At 61.9% G+C, this 17,796-nt stretch overlaps 1 protein-coding gene across 17 annotated transcripts in view; it reads left to right on the top strand.

Annotated features, from left to right (window-relative positions):
• The window catches only part of SZT2 (SZT2 subunit of KICSTOR complex), a 70,343-nt gene extending 52,547 nt beyond the window's left edge, over positions 1 to 17,796 (top strand). For 10 of the 17 annotated variants that reach the window (XM_043552562.1, XM_037907601.2, XM_043552559.1 and 7 more), the window contains 19 exons: positions 508 to 640; positions 822 to 949; positions 4,049 to 4,170; positions 4,738 to 4,920; positions 7,161 to 7,431; positions 7,682 to 7,761; positions 8,056 to 8,181; positions 8,493 to 8,695; positions 8,820 to 8,910; positions 10,247 to 10,327; positions 10,833 to 10,907; positions 11,943 to 12,008; positions 13,302 to 13,515; positions 13,985 to 14,168; positions 14,438 to 14,560; positions 14,899 to 15,397; positions 15,827 to 15,943; positions 16,376 to 16,444; positions 17,064 to 17,796. In XM_043552562.1, coding sequence (XP_043408497.1) covers positions 508 to 640; positions 822 to 949; positions 4,049 to 4,170; positions 4,738 to 4,920; positions 7,161 to 7,431; positions 7,682 to 7,761; positions 8,056 to 8,181; positions 8,493 to 8,695; positions 8,820 to 8,910; positions 10,247 to 10,327; positions 10,833 to 10,907; positions 11,943 to 12,008; positions 13,302 to 13,515; positions 13,985 to 14,168; positions 14,438 to 14,560; positions 14,899 to 15,397; positions 15,827 to 15,943; positions 16,376 to 16,444; positions 17,064 to 17,207 — 2,909 coding nt within the window. In that variant the 3' untranslated portion in view covers positions 17,208 to 17,796. Of the gene's footprint in view, positions 1 to 507; positions 641 to 821; positions 950 to 4,048; positions 4,171 to 4,737; positions 4,921 to 7,160; positions 7,432 to 7,681; positions 7,762 to 8,055; positions 8,182 to 8,492; positions 8,696 to 8,819; positions 8,911 to 10,246; positions 10,328 to 10,832; positions 10,908 to 11,942; positions 12,009 to 13,301; positions 13,516 to 13,984; positions 14,169 to 14,437; positions 14,561 to 14,898; positions 15,398 to 15,826; positions 15,944 to 16,375; positions 16,445 to 17,063 lie in introns of those variants that run through there. The other 7 variants (XM_043552563.1, XM_043552561.1, XM_037907602.2 and 4 more) reach the window with 3 other exon arrangements.

Here is a 17,796-nt window from a genome sequence, read left to right as displayed (position 1 = left end):
AAGTGCTGTTTGTTTCCTTAAAGGCACCATGTGCCCGGGGTGTGGCTTCAGCAGTAACCCGGCCTCTGACAGATGGGCCTGCACTGGCCAGCCAGTGTCCAGTGTTGCACATGCCCGCACAGAGGCCAAGGCTTGCAGTCTGGCACATGGAAGCCTGGGAGACCTGGTCATACTCCCCAGCCCATCAGGAGGGCTCGATGTGGGAGAGTCTGCTAGGCGTGTGCAGCCAGCGGGCTCCCGCCAGAGGAGACAGGCCAGAGCCCAGCCCCACGCAGTGCGCTTTGAGTCGGGCACTGTCCAGCTCTGCAGAGGAGAACTGTGCCTTCGGAATACCAGCCTGAGATCCTTGCAGCTCCTCCCAGTCCATGCTCTGCCAAGCACGTCCCCACTGGGGTACTCACGAGCACTCTGAGAACCCGGCAGGAGGCCAGCTCCCTCTGCTCCCAGCAGGCCGCTTTTGTGACCGGGTATGTTTGTGGCTCATGCCGCTTCTCCTGTGCGGGGCAGGGTGTCCTTCGGTGCAGCAGTGTTCGGTGGAGATCGTCTCCCGCTTCCTGCTCTCCTCCATCCTGGAGGAGGTGGTGAGCCTGGTCACGGCCCTGGCGAGCGACACCGCTGTCAAGGTGTTCCAGCAGCACTGGTGAGTGTCATGCTGGGGGGATCGGCTGGGGGGTTGGGAGAAGGGCCCAAGGAGTCGGCTGCCCTGAGCTCAGCTGGGAGGTAGGGTGGGGGGTTGCTGCCAGGCTCCCTGTTGCAGCTGGCAGGGATTGGGTGGGGTGGCTCCTGGTGGCCAATGCTCTGTGTGGTGCTCTCCTCTGCAGCTGCCCTCGGGGCGCCACCTTCCTTCCATATAACCCCAGTCAGCGCTCCAGTCCCCGGCCTGCGGCCATCAGACACTTCATCCTGCTGGGACGCAACTTCCACCAGTGGCGCTACAGCACGGAGCAGGGTGAGTGGGGCCTGGGCAGGCACTCTGTGGGTCTGGGGGAGCAGCCCGGGGGCCCCAAGCAAGCAGTGTTGGGAGAGGGCAGGCGCCCAGGTGGAAACTTCCCATGCCCAGCTCTGTACCCACAAGGCATTTGTTCTCAGACTCTCCCGTGGCCCCTGTCTGGCTTGTCTCACCCCAGGGGGGTTCCCCCAGCTGGGACTCAGGCTTGGGCCTGTAGGCCAAGCTGCCAGGCTTGTTCTACCCCAAGTTCCCCCTCTCCCAGTCCGCCTGTGTCATAGTGAACACCCCACATGGCACATCCTCCAGGAAGAGCCATTGCTCTGAGAGACGCTCCAGCAATGCGCCATGCACCCCTCAGGCCGGCACCGGGTGGCTGCTCCAGCCCAGAGCAATGTACAGTGGCTGAGCAGAGGGTAACTCTCCTGGGCCAGGGCCCCCCGGGAGTTTTAACCTATCTCTGCTTTGCCGGAATCTCACAGCGCAGTGAGCGGGGGGCTTTTTTCCTGCAGGTGGCGCGCCGTATGGACAAGGGAAGGCCAGGCCCTACAGGGGCTGCAGGGAGGGACAAGCTGGTGCCCCTGGGGAACACACTGTGCTGTCCCCAGACGTGCTGCTCCTTCATCAGAGTGGTTAGATGGCTTGGACAATGCCCACCCTGGCTGGCTTCCTGCAGGGGTTCTGCCCTTAGTCCCCCGCCCCCTTGGGCAACACTTATTGCCAATGTGGGGCAAAGGGAGGGGAGTGAGGTCCCAGCGAAACAGGCTCAGAGCTGGTGCTCGGGAGAATGTGGAGAGCAACCAGAGGAACTCCTCCAGCATCAGCTCTATCAAAACTTCATCTTCTGCTGAGGAGAATCACGGGGGGCTGCTGCTCGGTGAGCGGGTGGGTGTATGTGTACCCAGGGTCCGGTCCTTCCCATTAAAATTCAGGCCTGGTCTCTGGGTGGCTGCAGAGCTCTGGGGCTCTGACCGTACCAGCACCCAGGGGTGAGGCTGCCAACACTGGTGTTCAGCGCATGCACTCTGCAGGAAAGCTCTTCGGGAAGGGTTTGATCCTCCCATCCTGTGCTCAAGACCCTGATGGAGCCAGGGCAGACGAGACCTGATGTTCCTGACTAGAAACCACCTCTGCTTCCCAAGAAGGGCCATGCCGAGTGTCCGTACGGTGGCCTGAGCAGGTTTTGCCATCAGCTCCCCTCTAGTCCTTTGGGTGGGCTCCAAGCACAGGCTGGGCACTTTCTGCAACTGGGCACCTTCACACTTGCAGGGCACTCTTCCAAGCCATGCCCACAAAATAAGCGCCACCCACCATGAGTGTCCACCAGCGTGATGCTGCTCGTGGCAGATGTCCCACACAGGAATGCGCAGTGCCCGAAGCTGCCCTGCGTTCCCCATGGTGGGGTGTGTATGTGCCCCTGGGCCTGGCACCTTGGCTGGGGAAAAATAAAACATCTTCCCAGCGCCATCCACTCGTGGCTCCAGAACGTGGCCATCTGCAGTAAATTGCACAAGTCTGTGACCCTCCCGGCCTCTCGTGGGGGGGGACGAAATAGTGAGCAAAGCTGATGTCTCAGCAATCATCCAGGCAGAGGCGCTGAGCCCACCAGGGTGCACGGGGCAGTCCCTTCACCCCTTTCCGCAGCAGCTGCGCAGGCGTCCCTGCGTTGAGGTTTTCCTACGAGCTGAGGGTGGCCAGTGAGAGCAGCTTCGGAGATGTGGCGCTGCATGGTACCAGCCTGACCTGAGCCCTGCTCCTGTCTTGCCTGAGCTCTCCGCCTTAGCCCTGCCTGGAGTCGGGGCTGTGCCCCTGGGCCCATCTTTGGCTGGGGGTGCTCCCGTTCGCCAGCGCTGTCATGGTCCCTTCCCGCCCGTGTCCTGACTAGACCCCAGAGCAGGTAGCGCTGGTCGGGCTGGGGCCTGCGCAGGCTTGGGGAGCTGATGTTGTCTTCACCTGCAGTGAGACGCAGCAGGTGTCAGTAGGTTAAAATGTAAGTCTCTCGCTGGAGTGATGAGCCAGCGCTTGGGCCACTGCTACCCAAATCCTTGCGCCACCCAGTGGAAGGGCAGCTGCAGGCTGCCTCCGGGCCTCTGTGCTGGAGTGGAAGCGAGCGGCTGTGCAAGTGCTCATGCCACGGCAGGGAACACTGCACGTGCTGCTGATTAGGGTTAATCTGACCAGGTTCAGCCATGGGGCTGTCCCGATCCCAGGGGCTGCAGACACAGGAGACCTGCAGCCAGCAGAGGGGCTGGGCTCTGTGCTGCTGTGGTTTGCAAGTGTGTCCGTGTGGCTCTAACACTAGTGCCCTGAGCACTTGTCTTCCCCGGGAGAGGCAGGGATCTGGGGGTGACTGTTGCCTAGGAAGTGGGGAAGCCAGGAATAGCTGCTTCCCCGTGCTTTACAGACTGAGGCAGGGTCTCTGGTGCAGCATGGCCTGGGGTCACCACAGCATGGCGGGTAGGGCCAGCTCCCTTTCCCTGTGATGTAAGCACAGGGAGGGGGCGTGGCCCGAGAGAAGGGTATGGTTAGGATGCCCTTAGCTCAGGACTGGATGGGAGGAGGGGGCCTTGGCTCCACCCCAGACCTGGCATGGCAGCATCACAGGGGCCCTTCATTCAGACAGGGCTGGGGAGCACAAGGGGAGTGCTCCCTACAGCTTGGTGGCCCTCAATGTTTGGTCCTTCCCTACATACCCACTGAAATGCACCCACCTCTGGGGGCGGGAATTGGTATCAGACATGGACACAGAACACTGCAGCCCAGCGTGGGTCTGGGGCAACTTTGCCAAGTCGCTCTGGGATCTTCAGTGCTGAGGGTGGGGCGTGGGCTCTTGCCGCTGCACGGCCAGCCTGCCCGGAGCAAATGTTGGCATGCGTGGTTGGGGATTAGTCTGGAACTTACGGTGCAGCCCTCCTGGCCAGCTGGGTCTTGGCAGGCTCCAGCACTGATACGCTCCAGCTGGTTCCCAGCTAGTTGCTGTCCTGGGCCTCCTTCCCGAGGACAGGGGGTCTGTGGCGCTCAGGTTCCTGCCAACGCCTCCCTGCAAGGTACGGGCAGTGAGCAGCAGGAAGGCACATTGTGGTTCTCTCTGGTCTCTTTCAGCCCACAAGGGGCTCCAGCACTTCGAGGCCATGGAGCTGAGCTTGGCAGAGAAGGGCTCCAACTCCAGCCCCTCGCTGGCCCCGCGACAGAGATTCCTTCTCCTGGAGATCCTCGACAAGAAGGTGGGTACAAATCCAGCCTGGCCCGGAGCCCATCCGAGCGGGGGCCGTGGGTGAGGACAGCCTGGCCTGGCTCCTCACGGGGCCCTGCATAACAGTGAGGTGGGGCGGAGCAGGCAGCCGTGCCAGGGCAGTGCTGTGCAGCTGCCTCTCTGTCTGCTCTTGCACGGCAAACCCAGTGGTCTCCCTGTGGCCTGGCACTGCCACGCTCTCCGACCGGGCATGCTGATGATAGCTGTTGGTCCCAAAGCCTTGGGGGCTCCCAAGGGCCCATGGCCAGCCTGTGCTCCCAGGTGCTTTGCCGTCAGCAGCTCTGGGCCCTCGTGCTGCAGAGCAGGTGTGAACACCAGGACACGTCACCGTGGTGATGGGCTGGGCGCTGAGTTGGTGCTGTGGCCTCCCAGCTGTGCCCCCCACCCCACGTCCTGTAGTGGAAGCCAGCTGGTGGTGCAGCAGGGACCCACCAAGCAGCAGCAGCCCACGGGCTCTTGGGTGACAGCGGCCTGGCCGGGGCTCAGCTGGTGCGGGCCCTCCCCCAGCAGAGCTCTCACCATCTCCCTTCCCGCCTAGCTGATGCTCTACACCTACAACTGGTCCCCGGACCTGGGCAGCTCCTTGAACAGCTCGCTCACCCGCCTGCTGCAGTGGCAGAACGCCCGCTCCCACATCGTGCATTGCCTCCTCAGCCAGAAACTGGGGCTCTTCCACCACTACTGCTACCTGGACACGCCCTGGCATGAGGACAGCAAGCAGGTAATGGCACTGCCAGCCCCACAAGGCTTTCCTGCTGTAGCTCCCCCCTGCCGCTCACAGGACACCACGAGTGTCTGCACAGCTGCAGCTGTGCTCCGGCAATTCTAACCCTGAGCCTATCCGCAAATGCCAGGACACACTGGCTCCCAGCAGCCTTGGTTACTGCTTGCCAGGTGACCCCGTCCCAAATTCCCCCTCAGAAATGTGTGTGCTATTCTGTCCAGCACTCTTCTGGGCAGTCCAGATACCGTTCAGTCCCTTGTTCCTGTAAGGGAACAACGTACAGCAGCTTGCCACCTAAATGGAGCTACCCTCACAGCATGGAAATAATTTTGGTTAAAGAATAAAACCAGTTTCTTTAACAGCAGAAGCTAGGATTTGAAGTCAGTACCAGTTACAAGAGAAATAAAGATAAAACACTTTCTAAACTTAAACTAGCCTTAGTTCAAGGTGAAATTCTTACCACAGGTTTTCAGTAGCAATGCTGACCAAGTTTCAGGTCAGGCTCTGCTCCTAAGGTCTGCGGCTCTTTCTGCTGTCTTGTGAAAAGAGAGAGAGAACTTGGGGTGGTTTTGCCCCTCACCTTTATAGGTCAGTCCCCCATTGAAGTGCATTTTCCGGAGCGTGACCCCTAGATAAAGATCTTTCTGGCTCAGAGAAAGGAGACATAGAGTCTGGTGGGAAAGAGGTTTCATGCTGTTTGGCTAGGAACAGGATCAGGAACAAAGAATGGCTGCTTGAGAGGTGATGGCTAAGGCTACATTTTAGTCACTGGTATTAGTAAAAGTCATGGTCAGGTTACTGGCAGTAAACAAAAATTCACAGCCTGTGACCTGTCCATGACTTGTACTAATATACCCATGACTAAATCTTGGGAGCTCGGGGCGGGGATCCCTGCTGCTGCTGTGGGACGTTGGCGGGGCTGGCAGTCTTCCTGGCTGGCTCCGCGCGGCTCTCTGGAAGCGGCGACATGCTCCTTGGCTCCTATGCGGAGGCGCCCCCAGGGGTCTCTGCGCACTGGCTTTGCGGCTCCCATTAGCCGGAAACTGCAGCCAGTGGCAGCTGCAGGAGCAGCACCTGCAAGCGCAGGCAGCGCATGGAGCCACCTGGCCTCGCCTCAGCTCCGAGTGGCTGCGGGAGGGCCCCATCACCGCTTCCGGGGAGCCCCCCGAGGTAAGCGCCAGCCAGAGTCCTCACCCCTCCCACGCCCCAACCTCCTGCCCCAGCCCTGAGCCCTCTACCACACCCAAACTCCTGCTGGGGTGGGGTGCGGTGGCCCGAGACTGCCCCAGCAGCGGCCAGTACGGCTGACCCAGGGGCTGCCGGAGCTGCTCCCAGATCAGCCATACTGACCGCTGCAGGGGTCCCGGGAAGTCATGGATTCTGTGACTTCCATGACAAACTCGCAGCTTTAGTGATGGCCCATCAGCTTTGTTGACACCTGGCTAGAGGTGTAAACTTGTCCGTTGTGTTTGAGAAACCAGTTTACCTGTTCTTCAGACTTGTCTGGTAAACGCATGTCAGTCATGATTCCAACTCATGTTCATACCTTTACATGTAAAGTTGCTACATGCATTTCACCATGATACTACTGACCAGAAAGTTGTTAGTTTTCAAGTGACCCCTCACCAGGCATGCTCTGTACATGGATGACTACACGAACGTGGAGGGTGTGAATCCAGGGTGCATTCCATCACACTTTTTTTTTTCTTTTTAAGGCCCCTCTGAAGGGAGTGATGGGTGAAATAGTTCATTTCCTCATTGTTTTGTTCAACAATTATACCTAACATCCAACATACCAATTTTGGTCCATTGATTTCTGATCCCACCCTGTTCTTGTTCACCAAGCGTGATCTTAACACAGTCCTCGAGTTCTATCAGGAGGCCCTTTTGTTGGGACTAATTCAGCGCATCTCCCTTTTGCACCTTTTCCCGCCAGCTGGTTCTTATGAGCTTTCTCTCACTTCATATGGCTGAGCTTGCGGTTCGGGTACAATTATCACAGCAACAGGGGCCAAGGGCATGAACTGGGAGGGGTAGGCCATGCCAGGCTGGGGAATCTGCTGCCTATGGCAGGGGCCACATTAGAAGTAGGACTGCACAGAGCCCTGGGGCTACGCTGTGGGGACGTGTCCCTGTTGGGCAAGGTCTAGGGGCCTTCAGGGGCTTTTCCAGCTGTCTGATTCCCATTCCCAGGCTCATGGTGAGGGGGGTCTCAGGGCTGTCTCTTGCTTATGTAGGAACCAAACCCCTTCCTGAACTCCACCCTGGAGGTGGATGCCCTGATCCGGAGCTCGAGTCCTCCCCCCAGCAAGGAGCAAGGGCGGCTCAGCAGCTCCACGCGCAGTCTGCCGTCCCTGCACTTCCCCCCCGACATGATGCCCTTTGACGAGGCTCTGCGAGATGTCACCACCCTGAAGGGCGTCCCCCTCGGCCCAGAGCTGGGGCCACGTGACCCGGTGTCCTGGCATGGTGCGCAGTTCCTGGAAATCAAGAGCCTGGAGAGGAAAGGTAAAGGGGGAAACCCCCAGCTTGTCCAGCCCCGGCACTGGTTTCTGGGGATGGGGGTGCTCACAGCCACAGCATTTCAGCCTCCCCTGCTTTCCAGCCCTTGCCTCTCCCAGCAGGAGTGTGGGAAGCCTGGCCCGCAGCTCAAGGGGGGTTGGAGGCTTTACTCTATGTGGGGGGACGGTGGGAGCCTGTAGGGCGGGAGGGGCCTGGCTCTGGCTCCGGATCCCATGGCTGCTCCTTTCCCTCTCAGAGCTGGAGAAGCAAATGAAGATTGAGAATCTCTTTGTGACGTGGCAGCAGAGATCAGCGCAGTCCAACATGCCCATCGGAGTAAGTGCTGCCCATCAGCATGACCATCTCGCCCCGCTCTGATATGGTCACTGCCCCCAGGGGCAGGTGGAGCCTCAGCTGGGGGCATAGGGACATGGGGGGAGGGGAGGTGTTGCCCCAGGGGTGGGGAGTCCTGCAATGGGACTAGTGCGGGGGAGGGTTGAAGCCAGTGGTCTCCCTGGGCAGGTGAGCAGGCTGGTTGGCCCTGGAAGGGCAGGACGCCCTGCATGGGCCTGGGGGAGAAGCAGGCTCCCATGGGCCACCCCCTGCAGCTGTGCCCCTTGTACTGTGCAGCTGGCAGACCTGGAGACCCTGAAGCAGTCCTCTCGCCTGGTTCACTATTGTGCCACACCACTGCTCTTCGACTCAGCTTTCCGGCAGCAGATCCAGGCCGACCAACAGGCGAAGCTGGAGGGGAAGGTGAGCAACTCACCAAGTGGGGGTTGTGCTGTGATGGGGCCCATCCTGCCTGAGCTGCAGCCTTGTCCCAGGGAGGGAGCCAGCTTCCCCAGAGCTGGAGGAGGGGCTCTGCCCCAGCTGTGCAGGGTCAGGCCACTGGGCCAGAAGGCCCTCGGAGCCGTCCAGCCGGACAATTCCTGTGTTCCAGCACTCGGGGGCAGCAGCTGAGCGGCTATCGCCAGCCAGCCGGTCCCTCTCTTCTCGGGCGGGGCAGCGCCTGCTGGCCGTTCTCTACCGCAGGAGCTAGCTGCCCCGGCTCCCTTGTCTTTCAGAAACGCCATCGCTCGAGCGACTCGACAGCGTCGGGGCGGGACCGGAGCCACAGTTGCGACTCGGCAGAGGTGCTGCCCTGCAAGCTGAAGGAGGAGCCCTGGCTGCAGGAGATGTGCAACGCCTTCCTGCAGCAGTACATCCAGTACCTGCAGAGCATGGGTTTCATCCTGGTGCAGGTGCGGCCTCCCTCTCCTGCCCGCAGGTCAGTGTGACTCAGAGACTGCCTCCCCCCCGTGCAGAGTGACGCCCGGGCAGGCAGGGCATACTTGTAGGGTGACTCTGGCTGGACTCCCTGGTCAGATGACTTTGTTCTGTCTGCTTTGCAGTAGCACTAGCCGGATCCGAGCTCTGGCATTCCTGGGCACTGAGGGGAGAGGCTCCTTCTCCTACAAGCCCAAAGCAGACGGGAGTCCGAAGGTGAGAGCCGAGTGTTAGGGCGGGCATGGGTCACTGCTCCACTCACATGCCTGCTCTTGGCTATTCACCAGGCTGCTGGGAGCAGAGCCAATCATGGGATCCTGGAGATTCTACGCATCCCTCTCCTGGGGCCCCTGGGCATGCTCTTGGCATGTCCATCCAGTATCTAGCACCTCTTCTGACAGCTGCAACCCAGCAGACCCTGCCCAGCCCCTGGACCCAGTGCTGACCCTTCAGGTTCCTTCCACAGCTTATTCATCCCCTCTCCCAGAGCTCCAGCCAGGGGTGTTCTGGGCCCAGGTGCCTCTCACTGGGTACGTGAATTGTGTAACACACAATGCAGTGTGATGCTCTGCTTGTCGCACGAGGAAAACCTGCCTGTAGGAGACTGAAGGAGCCCAGTCTGTGGTAGTGAGGGGTTTGGTCGCGGTTGCAGTTCCATCTGGGGAGGAGAGCTGCATAGCAGAGGGCTCTTCTGGTGGCTGGGAGCTGAAGCAAGACCACCCAGACTAGAAATAAGGTGCAAATGAAGTTGTGAGGTTGGTTAACCATCAGAACAACTCACCCAGGGATGTGGGTGGAGTCTCCAGCACAGTCTCTTCACCCAGACTGGGAGTGTCTTTCTACGAGATCTGCTCTAGCTCAGGGTGTGTCTACACTTAAAATGCTACAGTGGCATAGCTGTGCGGTTGTAGCATGTCAGTGTAGGTGCTACCTATGCCAATGGGAGGAAATCTGTGGGCAGTCCACTTCCCCGAGAGGCGGCAGCTAGGTTGAGAGAAGAATTCCTCCATCAACCTAGCATTGTTTACATGGCAGGGTTAGGTCGGCCTAACGACGCTGTTCAGAGGGATGGATTTTTCACACACCGAGTGACCCAGTTAAGCAGAGTAAATTTTCTAGTGTCGCCCAGGCCTCAGTGAGAGGTTTTGGGCAGAAATTGGTGGGGAGGGTCTCTGTGCCGGGCTGGGGGAGAGAGCAGCCCCTCTGGTGTCCGGTCAGGCTTAGTCTCCAAGTGCCAGGGAATCCACCATGTCCCTAGGTTTGTTGTAATGCAGGTTAACGGACCCTTGATCAGAAACCACCTCCCAAGGTGGGCGTCTCCAGACAAGTCTCCTCTTCCCCCTCTCTCAGATAAACAGACCAAGCCCTGGGTGGCCCTGGGTCCCCCTCCGGACTCCAACAGTGTGGGGAACAAGCTGGCTCCAGAGGGAGGGACGCCCACGCCAGCTGCCTCTCCTAGCTTCTGCTGCCTGGCTCTTGGCATGGATGGCGGCTGCTGCTGGGCACCAGTACCCACCTGCCTTCTGATCAGCTCTCTTCCTCTTCTCTCCAGAGCACAAGCCCCCCAGTCACCACCTACCACCTGCAGAGAGCCCTCCCGGGCGGCATCGTGCTCATGGAGCTGGGCTTCCAGGTGAGCGGGCAGAGGTCTGTCATCCCTAGCCAGGTTCTCTGTGTCCAGCTCACTTAGGGCCCTCATGGAGCTTCTGCCAGCCATGCTCACGCTGTGCTGGGCACTGTCCCTGCCCTGAAGAACTAGCTGCTGAAGGAGACGAGCCCGACATGGCAGGTGGGAGTGGAGACGCTGTCTAGACAGAGCTGTCCCTCGTCTGGCCCTGCCCAGCGCACTTCCTCACAGATCAGCCCAGGAAGGGCCTGGAATGCCCAAGAGGCAGCGAGAGGGTAGAGCCCGGGCCATGAGGGTGCTCAGCCACGCCCCAGGGAAAGTTTTCGTGGCTCGTTGGGACTCGAGTGGTGAGGCCAGAGATGGGGGAGGGCCCAGGCCGGGAGATCTGATGCCTGGCCCAGGGGAGCTGAGGAACGATTGGGGTGTGGTCTGGCTATGCGCACAGGATCTTGCTGGCCCTGTGGGAGGCTGTTGGCAGCAGGGCCATGTGCTTAGTGCGCTCTCTCCCCAGGGCTGTTACTTCTGCGTGAAGCAGTATGCGCTGGAGTGCTCGCGGATCCCCATGGGCCAGTCCGTCAACTCGCAGGTAACAGCTGGCCGGCAGGTGCTTGCTCTGTCCTGGATGCTCTGGGCCTGGGCAGGCCGGGCTGGAATCTCCAGCTTGCTACCTGCCGGGACAGGAGGGCAGGACTGCAAGGGCTCCGGGTAACACATCCACCTTTCCCTAGGCCCCTGGCCTGGGGCAGCTGCTCTGGGGCTGACTTCCTACAGTAAAAGCAATAACTCTTCTGCTTCGCTTGAACAAGGGGGAAGCAGGGCCAAGAACGCACATGGACCACCCTGGGCTGGGAGAGGCCCCTCCAGCACCATGCATTGCTATGCCCACTGCAGTGCCTTGGGTCTGCCCTGCTCCCCGTGGAGCCCCAGTGGAGCAGTGGTAGAGTGTGGAGCGTGCCAGCTTTCCTGGTCTCTCGTAAGGAGTGGGCTGTTGCCAGAGGGGCCAGCCATCCATGCCTGCTGCCCTAGCAGTCTGGGCTGGGTGCAGGAGGCCTCTGGGAATGGGGCACACATCCTCCTTCCCCAGGGAGCGAGCGCCCTAGAAGTTCCAGCAGGGCGAGGGGCAGGGCACCCGGTCCTACCAGGAGCTGATCGCCCTGGCTGGCTGGTGGGGCTGTTCCCCTGGGCTGAAGTCTGCCAGGCCCCTGAAGCAGCTGCTGAGGGCGCATGGAGCCTGCTTTCCGGGGAGCCTTCATGTGGTGAGCTGAGCTCCTGTCACCATAGATCCCTCTAGGCGCCGGCAGGTCACCCAGGGTTCTGCAGTGGGTGTCAGGTGTCCCACCTCTGCTGGGGCATCTGATGAGGAGATACTGCCCAGTTCTTCACCGGTGCTTGGCCTCCCTCTGCAGCGCTGGGCAGGGCTGGTTAGCATGGGGCTCATTGCAGGGGCAGGGCCTTTCCTCCCCCGGGGGCTGGGACTGCAGTGCCAGCCCCTCTTCCACAGGGCTGGAGTGCTGTCTCCTCCCTGCGGCCCGTGGAGGGCGGGCAGGGCACAGGGGCAGGCCTGGGCAGTGCGAGGCAGTGTCCCCTTTCCCACTGGCTGCGCGTCTCCTCTCTCCATCAGGGTGCTCTCACGGCCAGAGCTCGTAGCAAGAGCTGCATGGGACCCAGCTCCATCTCTGAGTCTGCGGTACGTCCTCTCCTTCCACTCCTGCCGTGGCACTGCAGCATCTCCCTGTGCAGGGCTGGGCCTCGCCCTGCCAGGCATGCTGGGTGCTCTGTACCCACAGCCCCTTCCTGCCCTGGGTGCTGGCTGATGCTGGGCCTCTTGCTAGGTGGTTCCCGTGGGGGAGACATCCCAGCAGGCAGCTGGGCCCTCAGGAGAGGGCTTGAAAACAGCCTCGCTCGTCTTGCTTCTCTCTCCCAGGCTGGGGCAAAGGCGCCTCTTGCTGGGCTCATTTCTTAGATCCGCTTGGTGTCCTCTCTGATGCTGGCATGGGGTGAGGGTGCTGCGTTTGGGTGCAGTGAGTAGTGCTGCCCAGTCCCCTTGGCTGCTTGTTCACCCCCATTTCTCGAACGCTCAGGGCCAGCTCTGTCCCCTTGGTGCAACCCAGAGGGCATCCCTGTGAGGAATGAAGGGCTGGAGCCAGCCCAGTAATGCCAGTACTTCGTGGGTGGTGTGACCGGAGCACACTGTGCTCTGGTGATCCTGGACCGGGGCAGGTACTGCGGCACACATGAGAGTGCCCCTGAGGCTGCTCTAGCTTGTGCTCCGGCCCAGTTGGCCTCTAGCTGCCCCAGGATTTGGATTGGGAAAGCCACCTCTGCCTCCCCTCCTCAGGCCTTCTGGGAACTGGCCTTGTGTGTCAGCTGTGCTCTGTTAGGGTGGGGTGTCTGTGGTCAGAGCTGGCCCAGGGCTGCCAGTGGCTGAGCTCAGCAGGGCGTGTCGCATCCAGAGGCGTGTGGGGAAGGGCGGAGGGGGTGGCTGGGCAGGAAGCGTGGAGACTGAAGCAGGCCCTAGCTCCCTGCTCTGGGGGCAGCTCAAGTCTCTGCCCTCAGCCTGCTGCAGTCCTTGCCGAGCGCTGTGCTGCCTGCCCGTGGCCTGACTGCCTAATGCCAGCCGGCGGGGTCCTGGCTGGCTGGAAGTCAGTGCAGCATGGCGAAGAGCTAGGCTAAAGGTGGGAGAGCAGAGCTGCTGCAGGCTGTCGGGTTGGGGCCCTGCCACTCAAAGCCAGCTGTGGGTCCGTCTGGTTCCTAGCAGCCAGGTGTCCGCAGCACCTCTGCACCAGGGCTTGGAATTGAAGCAACAGCTGCCTCGGGCTGGGCACAGCCTGGGCAGAGAGGGGTGAATGGGCAGCTCCCCGCACTGCCAGGCCCTGTGCCTTTGCCAGGAGGCTGCTGGTGTCTCTCACTCTGCTACCAGCAGGGCGCCAGGCATCTGGGGCTCCCCTGCCTTGTGCCCTGACCCTGTGCCCCTCCCCAGCTCTCCATGCTCTTCACGGAGGAGTGTGACAAGGTGCGGGACCTCATGCACGTGCACTCGTTCAGCTATGATTTCCACCTGCGCATCGTGCACCAGTACCTGCTGGGCTCCCACATGACCCTGCGCCAGGGCTACCACCTCACCAGCTTCCTGGAGGACTTCATTGCCCACCACCCCGACATCCCCAAATTCGGCCGCAATCATGTCTTCCAAGGTGAGCTGGGGAGGGGCGCTGCCCATGGCCCTGCGAGCCCTTATGCTCCTGGCTGAATCCACTTCTGCATCCAGGAGTGCCGGGCCCAGGCCCTTCCCCCAGAGCTGGGGCCACGCACCGGCTGGAGACACCTTTCCCAAATTCAGTGTCATCCAGCCCCGTCCGTTCCTTGGCCAACCTAGGTGGAGCTGCTCCATAGCTCCGCCTGCAGCACGCTGTGCCACCCCCTGGCCTGCACGGTTCCAGGGCATGGTTGTCTGGGACTGAGCGACCCCAGCCAGGCTGCGTTCAGCTGGGGCTGTGCAGAGGGCCCTGCCCGGGGACTTCGGGGCAGGCGTCGTTGCCTCGTGAGTGCGCTCTGCGGGCTGGGAAGCAGGATCTTGCTGTCCTAGTGTCTGGCTCTGGGGGCCCCGACCAGCCCCTGAAGACAAGGGGACAGCCTGGCAAACAGTGACTCCTCCTCTACTAGGCACGCTGGCCATGCCCACCAACATGATAACAGCCCACCAGCTCTACAACTACGTGGCAGACCATGCCAACACCTACCACATGAAGCCCCTGCGCATGGCCCGGCTGGCTGCGGGCAGCGACGGCAGGAAAGGGACCCCGGGCATGGAGCAGAACGAATATGCACTGGTCTCCATCTGGAACAGGTGAGCACCCGGCACTGCCCCAATGGCTCCGGGAACCCCGAGTGCCCGCCCCGCTTAGGGCATTGCCTGGTCACAGCCAAGCAGGATGGGCTGGGAGACGCTCTCACGCCAGCTGCTGGTCTTGGGCTCTGGATGGTGGGTGGGTGCTGCAGCTGGTTCTCCTCGCCCCGCCCCGGACACCTCCTACGAGGCCCTGCTGCCCCCGGTGATTCCAGCTGCGGTGGGGGGTGGCACCGCCTGGGACCCCAACGCTCTGCTTGTGCTTGTAGCTCAGGCTCCTACAAGGACTCGGAGGGGCTGCGGCACCATGACGACTTCGACGTGTCCCTGCTGGTGTGTCACAGCGCGGCGCCGTTCGAGGAGCAGAGCGAGGCGGAGAGGCACGTCCTCCGGTGAGAACCAGGGTCCTCAGTCAGGGCTCAGTGGGGAAGCCCAGGGGGACTTGACTGGGCTTGGGCGGGGAAGTGCCTGGGGACTGGATGCGGGGTGGTGTGCAGGCCAGGGTTGCTTGCTTGGCTAGGTTCCTGGGGGCACAAACAGGGTGGCCCTGGGGGGCGTGGTGCCAGTGCAGTCCCAAGGTAGTGAGCGTTGGCTGGCGGGTGAGTGAGGGCCTGGGTTGGGTGGGCACTGGCTGGCACGTCCACATGGGGAAGCAGTGTTTCAGTAGGCCCTGGGGGCACATAGCCTGGCTGGCAGGGGTGCCCCCTCCTCACAGGCGTCTCCTCTGCAGGCTGCGTTTCTACGTCATCATGACGAGCCAACGGGAGCTGTTCCCCCGGCTGACAGCCGACATGCGGCGCTTCAAGAAGCAGCCGCGCTTGCAGCGGGAGAGCACGCTGGAGCCAGTGGTGGGCCGGGCGGCGTGGGAGGCGCCGGAGCCCGGTCAGGGCTGCCAGCAGCAGGCAGAGCGGGACCTCTGGCAGGAGGTAGAGGACAGCAGCGAATTCTATGCGGGTGGTGCCCAGGTCAAGCTGGGCCCTGGACTGTTCTACACCTCGCCGCTCTTCCCCCTGCTGGCCTCCGAGGTGGCTGTGGCCCAGAAACAGCTGAGCAGCATGGTGCAGCTGGCCAAATGCCACTGCCGCAGGGACACCCTCTGGAAGCGCCTCTTCCTGCTGGAGCCGCTGGCCTCGGACAAGCTCAAGCTGGGCAAGCTGTCGCTGGCGGAGCTGGAGGAGCTGCTGAACGCAGTGCATGGGAAATCCATCGCCGACATCGACCCCCAGCTGGTGAGGGGCAGGGGGCGTGCGCGCATGTACACGTCGTGTCTCCCCTTTCCTCCCCCCCCCACTCCCCCCGAGGACCCATCGTCCCAGGCTGGAGAGGGGTGGGAGATATGCATGTGTGTATACACACCCCCAGGACCCATCATCCCCATCTGTGGGGGCAGGCACAGTCCCAGCTGGTGAGGGTGGGAGTGGAGACATGCAAGGGCGTGTGGGAATCATTGGAATCATTGTCCCCCACGCTGGTGAGGGGTAGGGCTGGGCACTGCTGGGGATGTAGCTGCGGGGCTTGGTCCAGTGGGCTGGCAGGGAACTGGGTTTGAGCGCACATCTCATGAGTTTCGGAGCTTCTGGGTTGTGGTGTTCTTCTGGCACGGTGGTCTCTCGCTGCTGTTCAGGGGACCTGGCCTCACCCTCTCCCCGTCCTTGCAGGGCTGCTTCCTCACCATGACTGTGCCCTGGTACCAGAGCCTCATCAAAGTGCTGCTGAGTCGCTTCCCCCAGAGCTGCTGCCACTTCCACAACATCGAAACTGGCACCCAGTATCTGGTAAGGACTAGGGCCCCTGCCCCGCCCATGCCCCAGCCCCTCAGCCGGCCGCTGCCCCCGGACATGCTGCCCCTGCGCCTATGGCCAGACCCACCTCCTGCCCTGCAGCCAGAGACGGCTCCCCTGCCCCAGGACTCTCTTCTTTCCCAGACGCGCCCCCGGGCTCCTGCCTGCGCCAGGGCTGGATGTGACGCCTCTGTGTTGGCTTTAGTGGGGCTGCCCGGAGGTGTGATGGCACGAGGGCACAGCAGTAGTAGCATTTCCCCGGCTGCACTGTGCCCCACAGCATGCCCCACAGTTCTGGCGCTGTGCCCCTGTGGGATGCTGGGGAGCCCGCCCCCTATGGTTCTGGCACTGTGCCCCCCAGCACATCAGGGATCCCCCCCAGCCGTTGTCACTGCACGCCCTGACAGCCTGTCGTGCTCTCTGCAGGTCGTGCTCAATCAGAAGTTCACAGACTGTTTCGTTCTCGTGTTTCTGGATTCCCACTCAGGGAAGACGGTAAGAGCTGCTCCCTGCGGGGGCCTGGGCAGGTACCTGGCTCTGCAGGTGTGCCCGGCCGGGGGCAGCGGGAGGGAGTGGGCTTCCAGTGCCCCGGCAGAGCCCGGCGGGGATTCGGCGTTCACCATCAGGCTGGGCTCTGCCCCGAACTCGGAGCTAGAGCTCCACCATCCCTTTCCTGCTGTGCTCTCCCCAGAGAGGTGTCAGCTCCCGAATGGGGGGCCAGGCAGGGGCCATATCTAACAAACGATCCACGCTACGGAAAGTCCAGGAGCCCCGACTTGCAGCATTTCAATGAGGCAGCAGCCTGGAGCCCAGGTATCCAAGGGCCTGCTGGTGCCCTGCCCCCCAACTGGGGGTCTCATCCCATCCAGGAGCCTGTGCTGTCCAGTGCTCCCCCCCCTCCCCCGCTGTATCTGTCCCTCTGGGAGCCTGTGTCCCCCTGTCCCTCTCCCCCATCTCCCCCTCCCCCCCCAAGCTGTATGCCCCCCTCTGGGAGCCTGTGCTGGCAGGTGCAGGGATCCTCGCCAAGAGCAGATACAGGCACTGAGCTGGCCCCAAGCTGGGAAGGGGCTGGGGGGCAGTTGCTCTGCTGTGAGCAGCTTGTTTCTCTCTGCAGAGCCTGACAGTGGTTTTCCGGGAGCCTTTCCCTGTGCAGCCCCAGAACAGCGAGAGCCCCCTGCCGCAGCTAGTGTCCACCTACCATCACCTGGAATCCGTCATCAACACGGCCTGCTTCAACCTCTGGACGGGGCTGCTCTAGCCAGGCGCCAGCACCTTCCAGCCCGACACACCGCGCCACCCCAGTCTGCACCAAGGAGCTGACCTCCAGCAGGATTCCCCCAGCGCTGCTGGCAGCATGGGGGTCACGTGATGCATGAGTAATGGACAGAGTGGAGGGTGCATGGGGCTTGGCGGCTCCCCTGGACCTCCAGCTAGCTCAGACTCCCCAGAAGGGGCAGGGCAGAAGGGGTCCCCCCCTCTCAGGTAGAGGAGCTGCTGTTAAGGACACTCACGTGTGTTTGACACTGAATGGATTTGAAATGGAGACCCAGGGAGGGTCCCGGCGGCCCCGGCAGCAGGAGCTTGGCGCACATGCCACAGCGAAACAGCTGCCATCTCTGGGCCCAGAAACCTGGCACCCACGTATGCACAGCCCGCTGGGCCTGGCAACGGAGCTGCCTGGCATGCTGGGCCGGAGCCAGGCCCAGTCCTGAGGGCACCGAGTGCGGCTGTTGCGGCCTGTCACTTGGATGGGTGGGATGTCAGTGATGGGCCAGCCGCGGGGCGGCAGGGGGTTTTATGAGGATGTACTAAAGGATGTCACTGTCAAATAAACTGCCTCAGACCGA

Source organism: Chelonia mydas, chromosome 8 (genome assembly GCF_015237465.2).
Source record: "Chelonia mydas isolate rCheMyd1 chromosome 8, rCheMyd1.pri.v2, whole genome shotgun sequence".
In the NCBI taxonomy this organism is placed as follows: Eukaryota; Metazoa; Chordata; order Testudines; family Cheloniidae; genus Chelonia; species Chelonia mydas.
This window is presented reverse-complemented; position numbering and strand designations above follow the sequence as displayed.